General features: G+C 40.4%; 1 protein-coding gene across 7 annotated transcripts in view; it reads right to left on the minus strand.

Annotated features, from left to right (window-relative positions):
• ccdc88ab (coiled-coil domain containing 88Ab) overlaps positions 1-25,737 on the minus strand; it is a 67,012-nt gene that overhangs the window by 35,122 nt on the left and 6,153 nt on the right. For all 7 annotated transcript variants that reach the window (XR_005079229.1, XM_037123298.1, XM_037123301.1 and 4 more), the window contains exons 3-4: positions 19,604-19,712; positions 4,838-4,907 (exon numbers count right to left, since the gene is read on the minus strand). Coding sequence is in view for 6 of the 7 variants with exons in the window: in XM_037123298.1 (XP_036979193.1) it covers positions 4,838-4,907; positions 19,604-19,712 (179 nt within the window). In the remaining variant the exon portion in view is untranslated. The remainder of the gene's footprint in view (positions 1-4,837; positions 4,908-19,603; positions 19,713-25,737) is intronic.

Consider the following 25,737-nt stretch of genomic DNA (forward strand, 5'->3'; position numbering starts at 1 on the left):
GAGGACTCAGTCTGCCAAACATAGCGTGTCAGGATCTTTCCATCAATTTTACACAATCTTCCACACAATCAAATCAATCTTCCTTCTCTCATTCTGCTTGAATCAATATAGAAGCACAAGTCAATGTATTATTGAGCAAAAGAGACTTCCATGAGGTCATGATGTGTCAGGTTAAATCAGTCGGAGCGCAATATCATACTCATGATAAATAATACTTCATAGACCCAATCCACGTCAGTAATTGGTCACGAGAGTTTAAAGGACAAACCAACACTGATAATGAATCTAAACCTGCTCTTATGCTGCTCTCTAAATAGACAGACATGTTGTGCTTTTGGCCATGGCCCAATCACTGATGTCACAGCAGGATATTTTGCACTGATGCTGGTGGAAAACTGAAGCTCTGAAGTCTGAAATTATAATTTTCCTCTATAATGTGATTTCACTGTTGATTCATCCATTAAAACTAGCTAATGTTTTGATGTCTGTCATGATATGGAAATTCTGCTGTAATTGCATTTGTTCTGTACTGCAGCCAAGGAAAAATGGTGAATTTTGTTTTTCTAGGTCTCATGGAAACTTTCCAGTTGTTGGGTCCAACACCACAGCTAAAGGAAAAGTCTGGACAGGTAATGGAGTAGGTAGAAGTGCTTCTCAGATGGTTGAGTGCTGGAAACCTCCTCCCCCTGCATCTTTCCAAAGCCAACAATCCCATCCATGGATGAACTATAGACACTTTTTCCCACTAATTCCACTAGTTCCACTATTTTCATTTTTTTTTTTTCATGCTTGTTAACAAGCTTCAACAAGCATTCGATTTTTAGAATAGTGGATCAAAACAAAAGGAACTGCCAACTTTGATAACCACCGTTTTAGTTATATGTCAAACAAAAATGTCAAACATTTGCTGGTTCCAGTTCCAGCTTAAATATGATGATTTGCTGCTTTTCTCTGTCATTTATGATAGCAAATGAAGAGACTCTGTTTTTTTGGACCGTTGGTTGGATAGAAGAAGCAATATGAAGCAGTCTGTTTGGGGTCTAGGGACCTATGAAAAGCTTTTGTTTTTGTAATTTTTTAATTTAATTAGGGATGGATATTGTTAAAGAATTTAAATAGGAGAAGTTCCTGAACGATGCTCAAAGACGTTTTTTCGATAAATAAGAGGAAGTCAGTGCTTTATGTTAGTCAGTAGAGGTATGAAGAGGAATATAAGGCATATTTAAAGAGAAAATTAGCAAATTTCAACCTGAAAGGATGACGGTAGATAAACCTTAATTCTCACTGCTGCAGGGATTACTGGTACTCTATTAGAGCCACAGGAACCTATTCTAGTCAGGGACGGGATTTTGCTCAGCAAATCTACTGGAGCAATGTGGGGAAGATAAGGGACCACATAGGATAAATAATTTATACTGCCAGAGAGGGAGAACAAGAGGGAGAAATGGTAAGAGGGAGAGATGAAAGGAAAAAAGACAAAAGAGGGAAAGCACCACAGAGCACAAGCAACACAAACACAGGGGAGGCATATAGAAATAGGGAAACCAGGAGAGAGCAAAGAGATGGCGAAGAGGCGAGGATGAAAATAGAAACGAGAAATCTCCCTCCAGCAGCAGCAGCAAGGAGGCTTCAAGGAGGCGCTACCCGTCGCTCCTCTAGCCTCATCTTTTCTCCATCCCTGTCTCCCTCCCTTCACACACTCACTTCACTCTTCCATTTATTCCATGCAACACGCGCCGCCCATCCTTCCTTCCTTCCCTTAACATAGTTACATAGCATCTGCTTCTGCAGAGTGTCTGCATCCACTCATTTAGGCTTCCTTTTTCACCTCCTTTCCTCCCTCCCTGCTTTATCCTCTTAGCAGGAAACAGGGGGTCAGACGGACACTGACTAACCCTTCTTCCTGCATTGCCATTGTTAATCTGTGTGTGAGGATGTGAGTGAATAAGAAGAAAAATAAATGTGTTTGCGTGCATGTGCAACCAATCGCCACAACACCCCCGCGCCATGACGAATACAATCATCAGGACCCGATGACTTGCATGTCAGTGGTAAAACTTGTAGAAGCAAGTCGATATTGTTTTGACGGCATGTCAGAGTGTATTCAACACATCTTACTGGAGCAGAGGACACAAGTGGGCTGGAGATTTGTTTTCAGATTCTTTTAGGGCATTTGTACTTTATAAGGCAAGATAAAGTGCCAAGTGACTCGGAAGACAGGCAGCCTTGGGCTAAGGACAGCAAGAAGGCACACAACCTAGTCTGCCTTCAATCAAGAACTACTAAACTGGATAAAGCTGATCATACAAAAGAAAAATGATCAACAAAAACACTGGTAAACATAGCATCTTCTCACGTTTACCCAACTGGCTCCTAACGGTGTAAACACCTAGCACTCTTCAGGTGCTTCAAGATCCCTGTCTAGAACACTAAACACATGACTGAGCTAACTAGCTGACGGAGGCTACAGTTAGCTGATACGTTTATGAGTATGACTTCAACAGCTGGCCAATTTTTACATATAACACTTTTAAAGCTTCTGAGTGGCAGCAGCAATCTCACTGTTGCTCCAGCACAAGGCTGCATGTTGGATGCTCTCCTGGCAGGGATGTCAGAGATGATTTGAATTTCTTGCTGGTGATAGGAAACAGTTTTGTCAGCTGGATGAGATTGACAGAGTGACAATGGGAACAAACGGTGACTACACTACCCCCCTTCCTCTGCCCACATTTTAAGAAAGAGACTTGAGTTTTGAGAAGATTAGACCTGATCACTCCTGAAAATGCTCAGGCTTTAAGACAGACTAAACAAAGAGGCACTGTGTGTTTTTACATGTGCATACTCACTAAACACTACTTGCATGCACAAGGGAGTGTGTGTCTGAAAATCTCACTGTGCGTGTATACGCAAGGCAGACTTGTGCAGGGGGTACTACAGTCCATTCCCACTGTTCACTGTTTTGAGGACACCCCTCCCCCATCCACCAACTAAACACACACATGTGCATGCACTCACACACATGCAGAGTCGTCCCCTGCCCCCTAATGAGAGCATAATAAAAGCCACATGGCCAATGACTTTCAGCTGGCAGCCACTGAGCCACAGAGCCAGACTCCACAGCCACCACTGGCCTGACTGACTGAATGATTATCTGACAAGCTAGAGGGTAAAGGCCAAAAGAAACCCTGAGGAATGCAGTCTAATGCCTTCTGCCTGCTCTGGTCCACTAGCCCTGAGCTGCCCTCCACTCTTGTCTGCAATGGATCGACTTTAGTATTCACTTAATATTCACTTCGGCCATCTGTAAGGCCTGTGTAAAGCTGTAGAGCCAGATGATGTTCAGCCACTGTACATACAGTAGATCTTTAGAAATGTACTGCTGTGAAATTAGATGTGACATATTCAAACAGTAGACATTATTTTGGGAGTTCATGAAAGGATCCCTCTTGTCACCACAGTGACAAGACGAGGTTATTACTGGAAGCAGCACTGAAAGGAATTAACAAACCCCCCCCAAAAAAGATTTTTTTTAAAAGCTGGGCTATGACATATGCTGCAGATGGTCTTCATTACAATGAGTTAAACAAATACGTAGAATAAACAATTAAAAATATTTCAATACTGCAGTAATCTAAAAACGGAAACATTTTAAGAAGAATGTAGGTTGTCTGTCTTTAGTCTTAAAGGATGAAAAAGTTTTTTCTGCTGATTACAGTTACTTTGGCAGGCAGAGGAAGATGTTTTGTATCCCTAAAGGTAAAATAACAACCAAGTCATTCTGGCATGAAAGAGAAAACACAATGGCACACTTATGTGTGTGTGCTCACTGCAGCATTTTTGTTGGTTTATTTACCCTTAATGCCTGTGGGGGTGTAGGAAAATTAAAGAGGTAAGCATGACCATTGGAAAGTGATGAAAACACCAAAGTAACAGCAACGGCTGTGGTTAAATTGTGATAAAAGCAGCTGAGGGAGGACAGGGATTATGAAGCTATTTCATCTGCTCAAACAGGTAAAAGATATCCTTTGACCGTCTCTGCTGGCTCAGCTGAGCCTGAAAACAATTCACTTTAAAGAGGTGATGATTACATTTGCAGAAATGTACAATGTATCTTTAATTTCCATTGCCAGCACACCATGTACCTCAAACCATGCAGTGCTGTTAGTTATCTTCTCCTCTGTGGCTTCATCAAGGTCACATTTGAATATCAAGTAGCACTTGGGGCTGCAGAGGTCAAGGTGCTCAGAAATGTTTTCATGACATCAAACACCTCCCACTGCACTACTGTTGCTTCTTGAGGGCTGCTCAGACATATCAGATAGCATGGCTCGGTTCAGAAGGTCAAAGCTTTGCTGCAAAACGGTTCATTTAATTTAACACCCTAGGTAAAAGAAGTGCACCAACTAAGCCTTCATTAGGCCATGGCAGGGATGTTTTACATTATAGTTTACTTTTAACAGTTTTTCGTAAAGGACATATGTGTAGCTATTAAGCACTGTCAATAGTGCTTTATTCATGACTGGACAGCAGTGACATTAAACAAAGAAATGGTTTGAAAATTAAGTCCACAGACAGAAAGTCACTGGAAACATCAAAGCAACAGATAATTAATACAGGCCTATTGCTGCATTCTAATTAAGTGACAAAAGAACTGCGAGATTGCTTGTGTCTTGCTTGTGAACTGTATGAATGCCGAATGCCCCTGTGAGTTAACGTCTTACAGCAGGAATGAATTATCATTTGTTTTGCTTATGTTTAGTGGCCAGGAGCACTCAAATTCACTGTACTGGTCAAAGCATTAGTCTGTATGATTATTGTTAAGTGCAGTGAAACTTACCAGACAGAGGATTACGGCCCAGTACCAGCACGTTTGGCAAAGGCATCATCACCAGCTGCTGCAGAGTCTCCTGTTACGCAAAGAAACAAAACCACATTTCATAAGACTTATGGATGTAATAATGAAGAGATTTATGACTCTAATAAAGTAAAAAAAATAATAACTTGGTTTAATTGTTCCAAGAAGTTCTTCAGTGTTGGATTTTGTCAATAGCAGTATATTTGGTAAATATATCAATGGAAGAGACAAAGACTGAAAGTACAGACCAAACCACTATGAAGCTGCACTAACAACAACAGACTCTTCCGGGTAGATAACTGGCTCCTGATTGGACTGTGTAGATAGAAATCGACCAACTTGTTCCGTTTCATTTTTAATTATTGGAAGCCAATATTGTCACTGTTTCTACGAATTATTCATTCATTATTCCAACAAATTAGAGTGCACTTTGAAACTGTTTTAGCCTTCCACACGACAAACTTCACCAACATACACAAGTCATCCAGGGTATGGTATGTGTCTGGTATAAGTGCTCTGTGAAAGCAGCTGGACTTGCTTAAGTTCCTTAAAGACAAGAAACACAAGCAAGTGTAGTTTTCTTTATACAGCACTTAGATACCATATATGTCCTTCACCTGAGAGAGCAGAGGTTTTCAGTGCACATCCTCATCTGAAAGAGCATTTGGCATAACAGTAAGATTATAACAAAATAACAATTGTGAAAGGCTGCAGTTATTAGAATAGTAATGATATCTCTTATCAAAAACAGCGACAGTAGTGGGCCTGAAGTATAAATATAACTGTGTGACAGTGTTGAGGTGTAGACTTTTGTGTATGTCTGTCTGCCAGAGATGATGCACGTGACAGTGGTATTTATTTGAGTTAAATTGCAAGTGTGGGTTTTGTGCTGCAGGGCCTCCTCCATTCACATGTCAATCATCAAAACCAAAAAGAAACCACGAGCTGCAGTTTACAAAACCTGAAGAGATACATGCACGGATGTGCACATGTACACACACATATACAGACACATGACAGGTAAAGGATGGGCCAAGTTTAATTGGTGTTGTGATGTTTTGGTTGAAGTCTAATTATGATAATATGATCACTGAAAAAGTACACAAACAAGCTACGAGCAACAACAAATAACTTTGTCATGTTTTCACATCATTATATAGTCTAATCATTGCCCTGACTAACATGATGCCAAGTCTGATCACTTAAAAACAACCAAGATAGCCATTCCCAATGGTGATGCATTATACATTGTACATGGAGGCTATGACTCATGCACCGCTTGCCAAAATATTTTAATAGTCCTAACCTTTAGAGCAGTATAAACCTCAGTCCAAACCACAGATGTATCTTTAAGCAAAAAGGACATGAAGATCAGCTAACTTGAATATTTCATCACTACCCAAAGGAAAAGAACAGGTTGAACTCAACTGACCCGATGGTTCAACTTATCTATGCAAGTTTCTGTTGATGTCATGACAAAGAGTCTTATGGGTTTTGGAGAAGCCCCCTACCTCCCGCCTCAACCATCTGCCCTATACATATTGCATTACCTCACTGTGGAGGTAAGGGGAGGGGGGCAGGAAATCTGACATCAATTGCTGGTTTTGATGGGTTAAAAATAGAGACACATCTGTGCTGCATTCAAAAATTCTCAAAAATAATAGACTACCTAAGGTGACCAGGAGCTTTGGACTTCAAAAATATAGCCATTAATGTCAAGGCAAAAGGGAGGACACTGCACTTTTTAAGAGTCCTTACACAGACTTATCTACAAGCAACATATGATCTGTATCATTAATCTGTAAAAAGATGCAGAGCTGTTGTCTTTCTCTGAGATTTAGCAACTAACTACGAATGAATAAGCCTCTATCTTCAACAGCACCAAAGCTGATAGTTACTAGCTTATGGTCAATATTACCATATTCATGTATACACACCAATGCAACAATCTGAAAATGTTTTCCAAGCATGTTTTTCTGATTCTTAACTGTTAGTTTGAACAAGCTGTCTAATTTGCATCTTTTCATCCAAGGTTATCTTCAACAACATGAATCAGTTCCTCTGTTCTCCCATAAACTTGTGTTTGAACACAATGTGCTTGTTGTTTGAAGAACCGACATGTGTCACTGTTCCGCGACATCAAGGGTAATTTATTCAGTACAGTTGCAAACACAACTTCAGCTGTATCGTCCTTATCAGAGCCTGCAGCAGAGGCAACTGACACCTGTGGCTGTATAAAGCTTTTGTTGCTCGTTTGATCTGGCGCAGAGGCAGAAAACATTAGTTTGCAGAGGTGTGTGTCAGTTACATCTGGTTTCAAGCAGATAGTAGTACATAATCAAAATGAGATAGAAGTAGGGCTGGGCAACATATGAATATTATACGGTTTCAACGATATAACAATATATGTCATCTCAAGTTCTGGATATGGTTATGTCGTGATATAGCATGGTACAAAATAACTGTGATGTTTGATTTTGTTGCCCAGTGCTTGCATTTATGAAGATCTTCCTGAGGATATTTTAAAATGTCTAGATATATTTCGTATTGTGACATAGCACAATATCAGATTAAGGTCATATTGCCCAGCAACATTGTACAGTATTCTTTATTATTTTGTCAACCCTGTGTTGATGATAGTTTATCCAGTTACTGTGCATTATGACGCTCACTATGATACCAACTTATATTACTGTATTTTCACATATACATGTTGCAGGTGCTCCCTAATGTGAAGGGAAGACCAAAGTCATCTTGAACAGACCCATGGATTAACCTCCAAGCACACCGAGCAACTTCTGTGACCTGAGGTGAAGGTCAAAGTTTGGGTCACACTGACAGTCAGTCACAATCATTGGGTCAGGAGCATGGTGATAAGAGCACTGACCCCAACTACTCCGTCTGTCTAGCCCTCTGTTTGATCTGGTGTATGGGGCATGCAGGGAGAGAGGTTATGGTATGATGAGTGTGTCTTCAATAAAATCTGTCAACAGGCAATTAATGAGGCTATCAACTTTTCACATATGCAATTAAGATCTTGTGTGCAGAGTGGAATACATTGCTCTTTGAATCAGATGTATCTGTTCAACCAGGAAAGCAATGTTAAACAACAAACAACAGCAAGTATGGTAATGGAAAAAGAACTCTGGTCATAAATTATGCTCAATATACTGTATGAAAACATTGTATGGTGACCCTGATACCAATGATGACTAATACGAGACAGTTCCAGTCATAAATGACCAACAGCCATAATGTCTGAAGACTGAGACAGATTGACTCAACAAGCGTCAGACAGAATAATCAGGGATGCAGAGACAGCAGTCAGCACGCAGTTGGTGTCTCACAGAGAGGCATTTGGTGTGACAGCCAGTCCACCGTGCAGATCTCATGACAGCCACTTTGGGCACAGTCGGCCAAGATTTAACAAGTGTAAAGCAGCTTGAATACACGATTACTAGAAGTCTTTAATCTATTTCAGAGAGAAAACAAATTATGTGATAATACTTTAACTGGATACGGCAACAAATTACCATGAACTGGTTAAAGAAACACTTTTATTGTTGTATTTGTTATACATATATACATATACGAAACACAGACTAAATTTAATGAAATACACATATCATGACTAACAATGTAGATTTGTCTGCAAATATATTTCAGGCTTGTGCAAATTGCAAATTGAGCTTTTAGCTTTGCAGAAAATGATGAGTCACCACAGAGAGAACTCAAACTGGATCTTTAGTTTGGCAACAACACACAAACACACACTTTTCTCTCATTTTGTACAACCACCTGTCCCTCTTCTGACCATCAACACACTCTCACACCTGTCTTCTCAAATGGCAGCATGTGTTTGCTGAGCAAGCACAACATATGAGGCTGTGCTTTTCGTCAGTCAGTCAGTCAGTCAGTCAGTCATTTCTCTTTTCATTCCACCCAAACACATTGTCAAAAGAACTCAATTGATCATTATAGGTTCACACGGCTAGGGATTACAGTATTTATCTTTTTCTGAACATAAGTACAGGGCAGAATTGCAGTAAAGGCTTAAGCTCCAGTGCAGGTATCAGATAATGTACTTTTGGCACTCCTGTTCTGCACTGTGCATAGTCATGAGCTTAGTATAACACTATGCCTATTCAGCACCACTTTTCCTCCCTTTCCTTCCCTTCTCAAGGGTCAACTGAACTGCCCGTTACTGTGTTCGTCTGATGTCAGCTTGGAGATTTCTGAAAAATCCCAGGACACCATGAGCATCTTTTTCTCGCATTTTTAATGTGTATTCTGTATCAGACACATTGTAGCACAACAGGACAAATGCAGATTCGATGCTTGATAGATGTTTAGAGTGCACCACTGAGTTTTTCCTGCAGAACATGGCACTGCTTTATCTTTTTTTTCAATTTTATGCCATATGGAGACAAAACTCAAATCACTAGTTACAAAGTATGGGTTTTGGTCCACTGTAAATATGGCCCTTTCATTAACCTGGACTGTCCATGCAGCAGAAAGAGGAAAACGTGGGTTTTTTTGTTGTTGTTTTTTTTGGTCCAACATGGCCAAAGAAAACTGAGAAAACGAGCTGTGGTATTCAAATTTGATGTAGGTAAAGGAACTGGTCTGCACCAGACCAATAAATACTCCCAATGATGTGAGAATGGACAATCTGTAGTTGATACAACAGTCCTAAAATCTGCCAGATGACATGTTCCGTGTCATTTGGCAGACAAAATAGTGGGGGGATCTGGGGGCAGGCAAAAAGGAGAGAAGCATTTTCCAGTTGCATATACTTCCAATATTGTAGCGATTAAAAGCTGGTTGAAATTTGAAAAAGTTTGTGTTTAAGGATCTGATCAAAGGAAAGGGGTCACAAATAAGACCAATCTCAAGTGCGAGCTGCAAACCAAGGCATGTAACTAATGTTTTTGTATCATCTTGGATTGCAAATGGATGCACCGCATCGCAAATAGGTTGCTGGTGAAATACTGAATGTATAATATATACTGTATTTTTGGAAGATGTGCATAGTAACACGCTTTGAGGATTTGCTGCAGGCTAATAAAACTACAGTAAACCAACATGCCTCATGGATTAGCTAGCGAAGGCTTAGCTCTCATCTATAAAACATGATGGACACTGCAGGAGGGAGGCCAGCCACCACACTGATCATGTCATGGCAATGTGTTACAAACACTGACAGGCATGCACGTGCACACACATACACTTGCACAGCTTTCAAATGGAAAGCTCTCTGTAGCTGTGACAGCAGAAATGTCCTTGGTTCAGCCACTGTGTCACTCTCCAATGTTATCTATCTCATCATACCAAGTGCACACATGGGGAGCAAGAAATAGTCATTTCAAGACAATAATTCACATAGATGTGGAGTGAGTGATGGAGAAAAATTGAGGGGTTGATGGAGACAAAAAGAAATAGAGGAGAGCAGAGATGTAGCTTTGATTCCATCACTTCTCACTCCAGGCACGCATGATTGAGCTTCCTCCTCCTCCTCCTTCTTCTCTTCTGAACCCCCACCCCCCTCCCCCTCCCCCTATCCTGACTCCATATTGCTGTATTATTGATTCCAGCAGGACTCACAGCTCCTCAACACTGGCTCATCTTCCATCCCACAGAGGCATTTAGACAGACTGACAGAATGAGGTGTCTGTTAAAAGGGGAGCTGGTCAAACACAATGGAAATTACTCATTCAATATATTTCGTCTCCATGCGTACAGTGTGTGGAGAGATCAGGTACTGGGCATATGCTTGCCTCTCCCTCCCTTAACTCTTGGGACGTGTCTTCTGGAACGTTAATCTTCGGCATTCTCAATTAAAACCTAAGAAAAATATACAAAATACATTGAATATTTTTTTAATAATGGAGGCAGACATATAAAACCTAATGATTCTGAGGCTCTGCATCCTGCTCTATTGTCTTAAGCTAAACGCGGAATGAATGGACATCTGCTGACAACAGAGATGATATTTTGCTGATCTGCAAGTAACCCATTAGCTGGTGCTTACACACTCACACACACCAAGCAGCAAATGAAATACATGGCACAGGTTAGTACATGTGTTCTTACAGTAGGTATGCACGTGAGTAAGTTAGTGTTAAAATGCCAGGTTATGAGGTTATAAGGGTGCTGTGTTTCTGTCTCACAGGAGCCCTGTCTGTTAAAATAGCCCTCCCAAACACACACACACACACCTCCTCCCCATCCGTCCACCCAAGCACAAGTTCCGCTACCGGCACAGCTTTAACAGGGGACTAATTGTACCGCTGCTGTGTGTATGTGAGCGTGTGTGCGCACAAATGCTGCCTGAACCCTGAAAGCCTGATTCACACCCATCCTGCAGACATGGGAGCGTTACCATAGAAACGAGGAGATGGGTTTATTCTCCCCATGCTTGCGAGTCTGACACACATAGTACAGTACATGTACAAATGCACATGCGCGCGCACACACACACACACACACACACACCCCTCTCCTGGGTATGGCACTGCGGACTTCTCTCCTGCTGAAAAATTGCAGAGATTATGAACTTGGAAAGGTTATTACCACCAACAAAAGGAAGGAGTATACTTCCACTTTCATCCAACACACACACACGCAAGCAGTAACCACTTAACACCAGATCTCAGTACATCCCCATGAACTGAATCAATGCAATAAAAGCTTTCCCTGCTGTTCAGCACTGTAATAGATCCATACAAACACAAAAGGCTTTGCGCACTGCAGTTCAATAAGCAAAGCATCATCCCGGCGGTAACTTATAGGATGAATGACTAAAGGCTTTCCTCAAACACACTCTTCTCCATCTTACATAGTCTCTTTCCAGATCATTGATATTTTCCTGCTACTAGACTACTTTCTGTCTATGGATGCAAACTACACGAGCAGTCAAATTAGGGTTATATCAATGAGGGTAACACAAAATGCTTCTCTGATCATTTGTGCAAAGAAGATAAAAATATATTTAAATCTCGTTGACTCCTCAAGTCATTTTTATTTAATACTAACAGATCAAACAAATGTACTCATTCGTCTTTTTCCTTTAATTCAAATTTCTGTCAAGGAAGCCCTGCAGAACAACAAAAGAGCTTCCAACTTTAAAAAAATAATAATAATTGAGAATAAGGAATGACTATGTACAAGTTGTTATAATCATGACAAAATGTCTGGTTATGTGTGAATTTTGTTGGGGAAAAAATTAAGTGAAATAAAGCCAATATGCTTGTTGAACTACTATTAATTAGGTCTAACCAGACTAAAACTCAACAGTTGCTCTTGGCTCAGCAGTAAAATCCACAGAAAAGAGCAGCAGCCTGGGTCTACTGTTGGCCAGATGGACAGATCATCTCTTACATCAAGAGGAGGAGAGAACAAGCCATTAGTGCCCTGTTTCTTTTGTTCTCCGCTGTTATCTATCAGCTAGAGTGCTTTTTACAACAGAGCCCTGAGGCTAAACGAGTGGACGAGCTGATCCTGCTGCTCGTCTCAAAAGGTGGAGGCAGGTGGGCTGGGGAGGCCTGACCCCTCCATCATCCCACCCAGTCACCCCCCAGGGCTCTGCTTTACACTGCCTGGAAAAGTTTACACAATCTCTCTCTCACACACACACACACACACACACACACACACACACACACACACACACACACTTACTTCTATATTCAATTCAAACCAATGCGATTATTGCTCTGTTGCCTCATCCAAGAGGTTTGATGGTTTCTGTTGAATGTTCTTTCAACTCTAATTTAATCTACAAAATTTGCAAAACAGCCACATAGTGTCTCTTGAATAAATGTGACTTGCTACAAACTAGTGTTTGAATGTTACAATAAAAAGTGGTTGTTTTAATCATATGTTATCCACATTTTTAATTATAGAAAGGTGCAGCTACTTAATGAATACGGTAATGCCTTAAATATAGGACTGGGCGATATGGCCTTAAAATAACATTGCAAAATGTTTTAAGCTAAATCACGAAACACAATATATCTTGGATGTAGTAGGGCGTCTCTATGTTTCTCTGCAAACATGGGTGATGGACAGTGGGTGGTAGGGGAAGCGCGAGGGCAGAATGCCCTCAAGTTCATCGATTGCGAATGGCGCCGTTCTTTCAGACGGATTAAAAAATAAAAGTATAATGGGTCATCAAATATACTATCACAACATCTTCTATCACATATCTTGATATCGATAATGCAACAATGTTGTGGGGGGTGACTACATATTTTCACAAAATATCAACACAAAGAGATTTTTGTCAAATAATCATAAGTAAAATATCTTTAATAAAACAAAGTAGGTAAGGTAAATGCTAGAATAAGTACAACAGTCTGGTTAGTTCAGCACATTACATCACTCTGCTGTAATGCAGCCTTTACAAATAGGAGAAGACAATACTTATGTCATGTCTCTATATAACAATATCCAAAATATCAGGTCATATATAGTCTTATAGTCCTATTCATTTCAAATGTTGAATTTTAGGGCTGGATTTCGCTAATTATTTTCAATCACAGAGCTGACTCCTGCAGACACAACCCACATGCTCTAGTTCAGTGATGCAAAACAAGAACCCAGCTTCTAGCTTCCCCTTAACACAGTAACTCTGCCAGCGCCTAAAAATAGCTCCCTCTTAACATATGGGAACCTACTCTACATCATAGCTGCCACAAATTCCCCTTCACTTGTATTCTAGCTCACTAGGTACATGCACCAACACCATAAGTAAGTGCTTGCAGAAATATATGCCACCATGTTATTTTGGTAAGCCAATGCTCAGTTCCCACACACGGCTGTGATTATATGATGCGATTGGTGAGTGGTTCTGGGTGTAAACGGGAGCATTACTCGAGATGAAGGCCTTGAAGGTACAAGAATACCCCGGAGCTCGTGTACACATTTGTCTCAGAGTGAGTGAGTGTTTGTTATAGTGAGCAGCTAACTAGATAACCAACAGCGATAAAGCTCCTTCTTCAGTGATCACTTAAAGACCTAGCTAGTTAACTCGCTGCTACATCATCAACAGGATATTCAGACGTGTGTGTAGCATGTGAGTCTGCATGAAAACACACAATTAGCCTGCAGCTAAGAGCACATGCCCTAATAAACTGATTTGCGCATGACTGAAGCTGAAAGGAGGAACACAAGGAGTCAGTGGGGAATTCCAGACATAAAAAGTAAAGATATAGAAAACATATTTGTATATAGTTCCAGCTGAGGGTAATAAAAATAACCAGTGGCTTGAGGAAACAGCTGAAACAACAAGAATGGACCATTATTTCTCAATTTTTGATGAAGTCAAAAACAAAAACAAACTACAACAACAACATAGCAACAGTATGTCACAGTAGACTGTCCATGTATGCATCTGAGTTAAGTTTGGAGTGTGTCTATACAACTTCACTCATGCCCAGAAACAGAGCATCATTGTGAGGCTTCAGGTCAACAAGGTAAAAAACATGTATGCTAACATCCAAACCAGGTGTAGCAGACACAGTCAACACTTGAATAATCTGAGTCCTTCTTCATCTTAAGAAATACTTAACAAAAGAAGAGGAAAAAGTTCTTACTGAAATGCTTAAAAAATGTTTCTTGAAAGGACCATAGAATTAATTGTGCCCAATAGTATCAAAATATTCTCAAGCTCGTCTTAACATAGCCTACAGCTGATAGCAAGAGACACCTAAAGAAGGCTTGATAACCTAACCTACATTGCAAAACTGTGCACAGCTTTGGGGCCAGAACCTCTCAGCATGAATGGTGGCCTCTGTTACCCTCTCAACAGTCTAAACAGAGCTCCCAGCCTTTACGCCACACCCCAAACCAAAGCAGTGGCCAAGGAGGACAGAAGTGCTTTTATTTCCAAAAGTAACTTCTAAACATTTTTAATGACGGGAGCAAAGACAAATTCTTCTTTTAACCACATCCGCCTGTAATCAAACAACATTAAAAAATATCATTCACAGATTTTACAAAGGCACCAGTTTTTATAACTGGGGGGAAAAGAGCATCACCCCTCCCATCAGTTTTGACACTGGATGGCCCCAGATGCTCTCCAAGCTTGATTTTCATAAACCTGGATGAAGGGATTCACTTAACAGGCTTTGAAAAATGACAGTAAAAGCACAAAGAATTTCGTTCAGCTGGCCAGGGCTCCATATTACGCTCCGCTTAAGAATGCCAAACCAAGGCCACTAAATTAAAAAGAGGCCCAGCATATATTTGGACTGACCGCCAGAGAGATGAAACCTAAAGTGGACTATGCAGTGTAGAAATGACTGAGCAACCGGAAAACTTAATATCCCACTCAGAAATGTTATAATTGCTAGCATGAACATTTCCCCTCACTAACCTTTAGAAATTACAACAATCATCTGGCTTGCTTCAATGCAACATTAAATATGTTGCGAATATACAGTACATTCATGAAGACCAGAACACACATGCTTACAACTGTTCAGCTGTGATCTGTTCCCCAGATTCTGAAATCAAAGTCTGAAGCCTGTCTAGACATTGACCTCCTCCTACACAATTCACTGTACAAGAACTATCATACACACACACAAACATGAACACTCACACAAACTCTAAGCTTAGCCCTGAAGAGCTCATTCTATGAATGAAAACCATTAGGATTGAAATTCTTGTCTTGTGCCAATTTACATTTGACAAGTTCCTTTCCAAATTAATCTCCACACTTTCCCCATGCGGAAAATGACACACACACACATACACACATGCTGCTAGGATTATATATTGTACAAAAGTGAAGGGGCAGGGAGAGGAAGTGGAAAAATAGTGTCGGTAAGGGATGGGGGAGGAGAGAGGTCAAACTGCCTGCTCTGATGGTTCAGAAAGGTTAATGAATTAGCCATCTCTCCACACCAAAGGATCCTTTAGCGAGTCAGCAAGTTCAGACACTAGATGAAATATAGAGATTTTATAGAAGAGACAATCAAAGGACACCAGATTTCAGCCCATGTTTATGCTGCTCCTTAGGTTTTTCCCTTTGTACTCTAATGAAGAAACCATACTGAGCATCTGTTCATGGTAAAGTGATATCCTTGCCTAGAGACCAGTTTCTAACCAATTCTATCAGACCTAAGATTACTGGGAAATTTAATTAAAAGACTCTTAAGTGAGGTCAATTTATCGAATCACTGGAGGCAACGAACCATACAAGGCTCCTTCTTACTCAAAGTCTTCTTTCAAAGTGCTGAGCAGTACAGTAAATTGAAAACCTGCTAAATCCATTAGCCTATGACCTGTACGGTTCAGTCCTCATCCATTTGGCTGTGGAAATCTGATTCCGGTAAGCAGCTAAACAACCGCAGGGAAAGCAGACCACCACAAAACCATATATCAAATGTTCCACTTCTTTTCCCTCCTTTTGACTATAGAGCTAACAGTGAGTAGAAACAGTGTGATCCAGGGGAAAGTAGTTAGGCATTGATACATTTGTTGCTGTTTTGGCTCTGTACTCCAGCACAATTGATTTGTACTGAAACAATGACATAGTTTAGAGCCAGCCAAAAGTATGGCTGTTTAATGGATGTTTTGCGTAAACAAAGCAGGACATGTATCCTTTTTTTTGTTTACACTGCCCTTTCCAAATTTTGAACACCACAGAAGAAAAAGGATATGGGCTCAACGCCTAGAGCTGACAGTCATACGTTAATCCAATCCAATGAGCAATAGCCTCATGTAAACAATGCAACTATCTTACTTTCCAAGAACCACACTATGATACAGTTTGGCTTCTTGTCTATAATACGCACCCATATGGCAACTTAAACAGCCACTGAAAATCCCTCGGTGAGTTGTTCATGTCCCTGAAAGACCATCAAGAGGGCAGCCGGGTGCACAGCAAGACAGCAGGGAACTATGAGGGATTTTAACATGTAGGTGGTCTCTGTGAGGCAGAGCCTGCAGACACAAGTGGCTAAACAATAGTATGACCAGGAGGTCAACAAAGCGATCCAGCGACTAATAGAGAAGTTTCACACCATAGAGGAACAAGAGTTTCATTGTTGGGTCACAATGTCCTCATAAAAAAGGTGCAACAAACATTTTCTGCAAGACAAACACTGCAACTCTTGTACATTCAAAATCTCTAAAACAGCACAGGTTTATTGACATTGTGTTTTACAATGTCTTAACAGCATCATCGTTTTGATCCAACATTAAATCATCTACCTCAAGTGCTGCTGACACAAAAGGTAAAAAAGTAGTACTACAAAAACATGCACATATCCAATCGCTGATCCAGTCACCCAGATGCCCCCAGTTAATGTCCTTAACCTTTCCCGTCATCTCATCATCCACCGACTCTGCCGGCCACTACTTAACCCCGGTGACCAGTGACCCAACCATTGACTCTCAGACAGATAATTCTGCTAGCCATTTGAGGCAGCCTAGTGGAGCTTTTGTCGGCTTATAACGTCCAAGTTTGCACAATGGGCTGATTGTTTAAATAAGATGACCGGGGAGAGATTAACAGGATGTTAAGAACTAAGACAAAGCAGACTTGACAAAATAATTAACCAATCAGTACAATCTATCGAGGCAAAATTAAAGGCAGAACTTAGACACAGAGACAGCAGATTCATGAACAAAGTAAAACAGAAACATTAGGAAACATTCAGTCTCAATCCAGCACCATCAAGTTCCAGAGATAATATTTTATCCAGCTCAAAGTGGGCCTTTAAATGTAATGTTTCTTTCTGTCATGCTTTGTTATTTGGATAATACCAAATCACATGATATGTAAATGCCTTTATACAGCCTTTGCGCAGCCACAGCCCCTGAGGATATGGGTCATAGTCCGACGTCTGAAGTGTGGGAAATCTTTTTCTCTGTCAGCACGACTGCTTGGCCATGATAACATTCCTAAACTCACTGTACTGTTGCAACAGCATGCTGGGTCTCGCTCAATTCCTGGTTATCATAATCACAGTGGAGACACACTGTTGCAGCAATGAAGTGAATCATATTCTCTCTGGATTGTTCAAATTTGCTAAACTCAGGGCTTTCACAACTGGCATAACAGCAACACACAGTTAGGAGCTGACATTGTGCATTCAAGCAATACTGTGTGACAACAGACTGAAAAGAAAGAAAAAGTAAATATTATTATCACAATCATGTTTGTTTTGATTTGTGTTAAAATCACATATGAACAGAAGCTCATATTTTCATATTCATACATTTAAAAATGTCCCGCCTGAAAGTGTCCTGAGGTCATCCAGTTTTGTATCACAACCACGGCTGGTGTCAAGCTTACAAATGTTGAAATGCTCTGTCCCTGATAAAAAAATGTCCAGTGCGATCACACTTAGAAATGCTGACTTACAGACTTTAATTGTGGTCAGCAGCTTGGCAGCATACCCTCCATCTCCAAAATGTATTCAGATGTATTCATGGAGTGTTTAAATCCAGTTCAAAATAAAGAAGTTGTGTGCACTGCTAAACAGAAAACATACACATTTACACTTGGCCATAAAGCTATTTGGCATTTGGCCACAGATATGAGCTGAAAACCCTTGGCCAAGTTGTTTGACACAGGCAAATCAACCATTAAGCATGCTATATGAGCATACTGCAAAGTTAATGGTCACAACATGGTCCAGCATGCTTGTGCACAAATGTAGTATGAGGCCAATATTTTTCTGATTTATTCAAAATAAATACAGATTTCCCACCAGCATAAACAGCTTTCTACTTGTGATCAGCTCATCAAAAGTGCTTTGAAGCACTGTGTGTGACAAGTGTGGGGCTCATTTTCTCATATCTTGTTATCAAGAGTCCATCTTTCATCTTGCCTCAATCTCTCACTCCCCCACACTTCCTCCTCAAATTTTTGAGCCAATTAGATTAATAGAAGGGTTCCATCATTTCCTTTTGGTCAAAAATATGATTAACTGTGATGATTACATGGTTAAGGGCCGGGTGAGCCGATACCACGTATAGCAGTAAACACAAACTGAACATGAGATAATGCTTCACTACACGTGGTGAGCTTCTATTACCTTCACATCTCTCTGACTAAAGCGTCAAGGTCTGTCTCAAAAGGTTTTTTTGGAGGTTTTTTTTTTTGTAATTTTGGTCTCTTTCTGGGATGCCTGAGACACACTGAGGCTGATATATGAGGATCATCCTCCAGGAAAGAGATGCTGCAGATCATTTTTTAGAAGAGTAAATGAACTGAGTGATTCAGACTAAGCAGGGGAAGCAGATCAGTGGCTTCATGTGTTTCACATTCCCCATGTCTCTGTATATTTATGGGGCCCTCTCTGCTTCTGATGTGGCATCATGAACCTCATCCAGATGTCAGTCACACATACACATCTGCAAACATATCTCTGTTTATACTGCCATGTCTTCATGTGGCATGTGCTTGTGTGGACACAGCCATGCTGTATGAATGCGAGTGAGAGCTGTGTTGTCTTATTCTTTGATTTCAGTGTAACCTAGAGGGTAGAAACACACAGTTTGCATGAAGACAACATCTTATGTACAGGCATAAGATAACATGGGAACAGATTGTTACATCTGGAGCCTAACCATACATGAATAGACTGCTGTTAGACAGCTGCAAAGAATGGCTCTCAACCTTCACCTCAACATGGACAAGGGCAGAAAAACAGTTTTTACTATCGACAAAGCAAAAGGGGAACAAGAGATATCTGACTATGCAGCTTGTTCAGCAGAAACAAATCTTACCTGATAGTAGGATTTAATCTGCCTGATGAGAATAGAAAGGTTCTGGATGCGCAGTGTGGAGTCATTGTTCACTTTTTTGTTGGTCCTCTGCACCGTGGCCTTAGGATTTCTGTGGGAAAAAATAGCATACCGTTATGAAGTCATTAATGTAATTTGGAGATGTAGACAAACAGTTTAAAAATCATGTTTCTAAACCTCTGTCTTTTGCTTGTTTGAAATATCTTCATTCAGTTTGACACCATGTTGCTCTGTTTGATGAAACGGGTGACTGGTCATCGTTTAAATTTCCAGGCAACATTGTCAAGAGATCCTTTGTGGACTGTACTTCACCCTACTGAGATGGATTTCATTAGTATGTTAACAGTCATCTGAGGTTAAATATAAGGTTTTTCAGCAATTCTCTGACCTCTAACCATGACCCCTATTCATTTCATTTTATCTTTCTGAATTATCTTTCTGAGTGGAATTATCATCAATGTTCTTACAGAACTGGGAGCCTGGGTGTTTATCTGACTGTTTGTTGCCTGAGGGACATTAAAAGGAGCATGCATGACCACTGATGTTATCACGGGTGTCAACATGTTTTAGTGAGCCTCATACACATTCCACAGATTCACACAGCACCACCTCCCCTGCCACTGTCATCAAAAATAATCTTAACTCATGTTTGCATATCTATGGAAATAACAAGAATACCAAACCTAATTTTTCTCAAAACTCTTTAAATTTACAGACAGGATTAGTAGTTAATGAAGAGTTTCCTTACAAATTGTCTCTGTCTCTTTGGAATTGACATGCCAATCATCCAAGCATTTCTCAGCCAATTACTTTCCCACTTCTAACAAATGAGGACTTCTTAACTGCTACATTTGACAGCCTGAGTAGTATTGATTATAAAAATTGAAATCTTGTTGGAATGGCTTGTGTATTTATTAGTTAAGAAACTAAGATGATACAAAACCTTAACGTGATATCTACTGATCCCCTAAGGGAACTTGCTATATTCTAGACTTTCCACTTCCCACAACAGAGGTGGTGGCAAAGCAGGAACCTAACAGATGATATGGTTTCACCAGGTAACAGAGACAGACTTTGAAAGAATAGACACTTGCTGTGTCATACTTTCCTGGATTCTAATATCTGTGTGAGAAATTGGGATTTGGCTTTCACACTACTCTGCCATACATTCTACTTTGTCGTCAAAGAAGAGAAGTCTCATTTCTTATCCAGTCTCAATGATGAACTTTAAACTTGGCCTATGCTGTAGCTGAATCACTGGATTATCTCCAGTGTTGATCATCAGATCAAGGGAAAGGCATACTGTGCTTCAGTACCCAAAGGAGTAGTAGTCTCCCAGTAGACCCCCTGATAAATGTTCTCATATATACACACAAGATTATGCTATTAAAGACCTGTTCCTCTAATGAGCTGAGGTAAATAAATAAGTAATATTGCTAATATTGCTATTTTATCAGATTACATGCAACATCCTCTCCAGCCCCTTAAGGCCCACATATGCAGTAGTGCACCCCAAGAATGTAAACACACTGTAATGTTCAGACTTGGTGGAGTTTCCCTTTAATAATGGAAAACGTATACAATCAAACATCAAGACAACTGTCACTAGGGTTGAGCAATATGGCCTTAAAATAATACTGCTATATTTTTAGGACATATCAGTACACAATGAAAAGACAACACTTATGCCATTTCACAATATACAATTTCCAAAACCCAAGACTATAGTCTCAAATCACAATAATGATATAATATTGTTATAATGCCCAGCCCTCTTTGTATGCATCCATTTCAATACATTTTACAGAGCTGAAACAGCACATGTATTTCATGGTTCTAGCATTAAATGTATTCTAATGTATGTGTTAAAACAATTAGCCCCATTATAAGTTTTGGGACACTGTGCGAAGCATGTTTTGACAATGTCATCCTCCATCTACCAAGCGTCAAGCCCAAGAGGAAAAAGTAGTAAAATAACACCCACACACCCTAAAAAAAAAAAATAAGCCCTGTAATTAATTCATGATACATTTGCCATGGGATTGTCTGGGAAAACAACACTTCTCGTGCACTTGAGATTTCCAAAGCCTTACATCAACAGTGTTAGAGAGCAGCTCTGTTTTTCATGATATGCACTTCAGACTTCAAAGCATGAACATCACATGACCTATATATGGGGGTCAACATGCCTGGAGTAGGGGGGAGGAGGATAGTCCTGACTGCTTGTGAATGTATGTATGCATGCATGCATGCATGCAGTGTGCAGCACATGTCTAGTCATGCATGTGTCTGCATCTGTGCTGTTGAGCAGAATAGTAGAGCCATGTTTGTTTCTGTGTCCTGACATAACAAAGACAAAAACATTTTTTTTGTTGTTGATATTATTGGTCTGTTTGAGAGATGACATCAACAGTGAAGGATTATTTATCCTCTTCAAGGACATTCAGCCTGGTAGATGCTTGCAGTCACTGGGGATCCTGGTTGAATGGCATCTTCCTAATCACGAGACCACGCGTGTGCTGTACTGTTTCTCCATTAAATACAAAAAAATAAACCACAGGAACACACCTCGTACCCAGGAATATAAATATCCCAAGTTTTAATTTACATGTTGGTGACAAAATGTGCAAATTTGAGTATAAACCTAATAACTAAGGATAATATTTCAATAAATCACTTTATTAAGAGGGCAGAGTGCTGTCTCTTAAATCACCCGGCTGCAGTGTGGATGTGTTAATTAGTCCTCTGTTCCATCTCTGCCCTGTAATACACACCCACACCCACACACACACAATCATGCTAATCAGAAGGACACAGGGCTCTTTTTAAAACCGGTCTAAATGAAAAGTCATGTGACCGCCCCGTCTCCCCCCCTCTACACATTCAGCCCCTTTTGAGGTGCATAGTAGGGGGTCTATTTAACCCGTTAATTAAAAAGCACAGAGGAGGCTGTAATCCTGTCAGGGCGAGGAGGGTGTTGGAGTGAAAGAGGTGCATGAGAGCGAGAGAAAGAGAAATACAGCAAGGAAAGGGTCAACACATTCCATCACTGTCAGAGGTGGCCAAGAACATGGCGGCCACAACAACAGCACCACGACAGCGCCACAGAATATACCCCTCATTTCTTTGGCTCTGTCTCGGATGCCACACAGAGAAGCACGCGACTGGACCACCACCGCTGTGGATCAGCAGGCAATGAATAATGCGACTTAGAGCGGCAACGGGGGTCAAATATCCCACCTATTGCCTCCCTCCTTATTCCTGCTGATACAGTGAACCTAAGACTTTGAATAGACAAATAGATTAGGGATAGACAAGCAAGGCAGACAGCTAGCGAGCAAGTGAGCCAGACGGCCAGTCAATAAACCAGTCCGTCGGTGCTGTCGATAGACACTGCAGCCTTATGCAGAGCCTGAGGCCACTGGGCTTTCTCCTCTCATCTCCAGCCTTTGATTGGCTGGATAGTTAGGGTGTAGTGTTAACCTATATATGACAGGCTACATTACAGTCAGCATGGGCAGCCAGGCACATGCCCGCCGATACACACACACACACACAAACACACACACACACGCACCCACACACACAAAGTAGGCTGAATGCAGACACACAAAGGGAAAATACAGACTACATTTGGCCACGTGTTGGGCACAGAGCTTATGAGCTGTACTGTCCAAACACAGCAGGGGAGTGTGTGTGATTGTGCCCCTGTCTGTGATAGATACACACATGCGCACGTGCACACACACACACACACACACACGCGCGCACACACACACACAAACAGCTACAGACACAGGGATCTGAGGGATGAGAACTTATTAGCCACCTTGCTAAGTTCAGTAGTTCAGTTTAGGATAAGTCTGCTGCTTTAATGCTGGGTTCAGACGACAAAATCTTTTATCGGTTAAGATACCATTGTCAGATTACCATTATGTTTATTGAGTCATATTTCTTATATCTCATATTTTAAGTAGATGCTAGGGATTGACTTGCCAGATTAAGAAAGAAGAAAAAACAATAGCATCTGAAGAGTCATGTATGATACTGACTGTCTTCAGTTCAGAAAAGCCAAAAAAATGTCAATGACATTTTTTCTGTTTCATAGCTACACCTTGTGACACAGTTGTCTAGCCTTGGAATTTTTCTTATAAGCCAAAAAATAATCAGAAAATGAAACCCAAATGTGGTGTCTTGTGAAATACTGTACTGGATAAAATTATCAATTGTTGCTTTCAAAGCTCATTTTCAATCCAGCCGTGTCAGGTTGATAGTGTAGACAGAACCCAGCAGAAAAATCACACTACAAACTAAATTAGGCTAAAACCAACAAAAGTAGTCATCCACTTAGGAAACGGAAGGAGAGATGCCATTAAGATCATCAATATTACAACAAACTCAAAAATAAAGTTTTCATCTTGTTTGTTTGGTAAGGATCCTATTAGTTACCAGGCCAAATAAGACCGAAGACATATATTAACATGAAAGAACACATTTTTAGATGGTGTGTAGAATTATACCTTAATACCTTAACAATATCACCATGCCATTCCCCAATCACATCAATCAGTGAGCTTTATGGCACATGCACTGAAGGGTAAATCAAAAGTAACAAATAATGTGGCTCTGTAAATCAAGTTGTGGCCACTCCAAGAACAACCCCAATACAAGCAAGTTAACTTTGTGTGTTTCTAGAACAGCTGCAGTAACTGGAATTCTGCCCTAATCTTGTTAAAAATTAAATCTTGTTATACTGCAGTGCAAGTTAACACACTGACCGTCTTTCTCAGAGGAAGATTCTAATGACAAGCAGGCAAGTTGACCTGTACAAATGCAATTCATCTCAAGCAAGTTTAGAAGCCACCATCGTTCTACTTTAAATTTAGGAGCATATTAGTTAAGTATACTACATAAAATATACTCTATTTGGGAAACATTAAGTATACTGTATTAACTTATCACTGCAATTCTAATGTATCATATAACGTAACTCGTTTATATATATTGCAGGTATGTCAATATTTTACATTTTACTGTCACACTTATTGACTATTGCTCAAGACGGCTGCATCCCATTTTTTAACCCCCACCCCTTTCCCATGGGAACTGTAGTATACAGTGAGGATCTGACCATTAGTATGTGGTTCTTGTCACCCCATTTCCTTGTCTTGGCTTTTCATGGATGTGTTTAACGCCTGTCATTGTCTTTCTGTTTCCACGGGGCCTCTTCCCATTCCTCCCTGTCAATGTATCCATAGGGACTGCTGCTAAACTCATTTTTCTGTCAAGCTGGATGTGATCTGTTGCAGTACCTTGTACTAGACTGCACGCACTAAGACCATAAAACAATGTAACACAATTCTCACAAAATAGAGAAATTACTTGTCTTATAATGGTTCACAAAGTGAATCCAGCACGCAGTACAGCCCCTTCAGCATGACAACTCATGCTATTTTGATTTCCTCTTTTTACCAGAAATGTCGCACTGACTTATTCTACTGTACTGTTAATTTGATGTTAAGCTGTTGTTAATGAAACTCAACACTTCCTGCAGATGCTTCACAGCAAAAGTCTTCCAGTGAACAGAAGGGATTATGTCCCCTGAGCCACTGAAGGTCCTGTAATATGAAACAGATGGAGGAAGCGTTGAGTTTGCATTATGAGCAAATAGCAGCAACAGCAAATTGACACAGAAAATGAGACAAATTAGATCAAGTGCAATCAAATCAAAAGGAGGGTAAACAGGAAATCCAACATCAAATCCAATAACAAAAAAAAGTGTTTTTTCAAATCGTAGTAGGTTGTCATTTATTTGTGATATCAATGCCTTTTTTCTGGCACATTCTGAATATGCTGAAGTCCAGAAATTCAAACTCAGACTGGGAATACATTGCTGTAAATGCCATCAGACTGACTCTGAATTACTAGTGCTGAGAAAATAAGACCGTCTCAAATCCTAAAATGGTCCCTGTGGGGCTTAACGTGTCCTTGGGTTGGTGGATTTTGAGTGCCTCACATTAACACAGCCCTGTTAAAAGTTTTGTACTCTCAAGGTCACAGCTGCCGTTTCCTGTCTGACTCGATACGCATCCTGCTAGACAGAAGCAAAGAGCATG

Source organism: Acanthopagrus latus, chromosome 15 (genome assembly GCF_904848185.1).
Source record: "Acanthopagrus latus isolate v.2019 chromosome 15, fAcaLat1.1, whole genome shotgun sequence".
In the NCBI taxonomy this organism is placed as follows: domain Eukaryota; kingdom Metazoa; phylum Chordata; class Actinopteri; order Spariformes; family Sparidae; genus Acanthopagrus; species Acanthopagrus latus.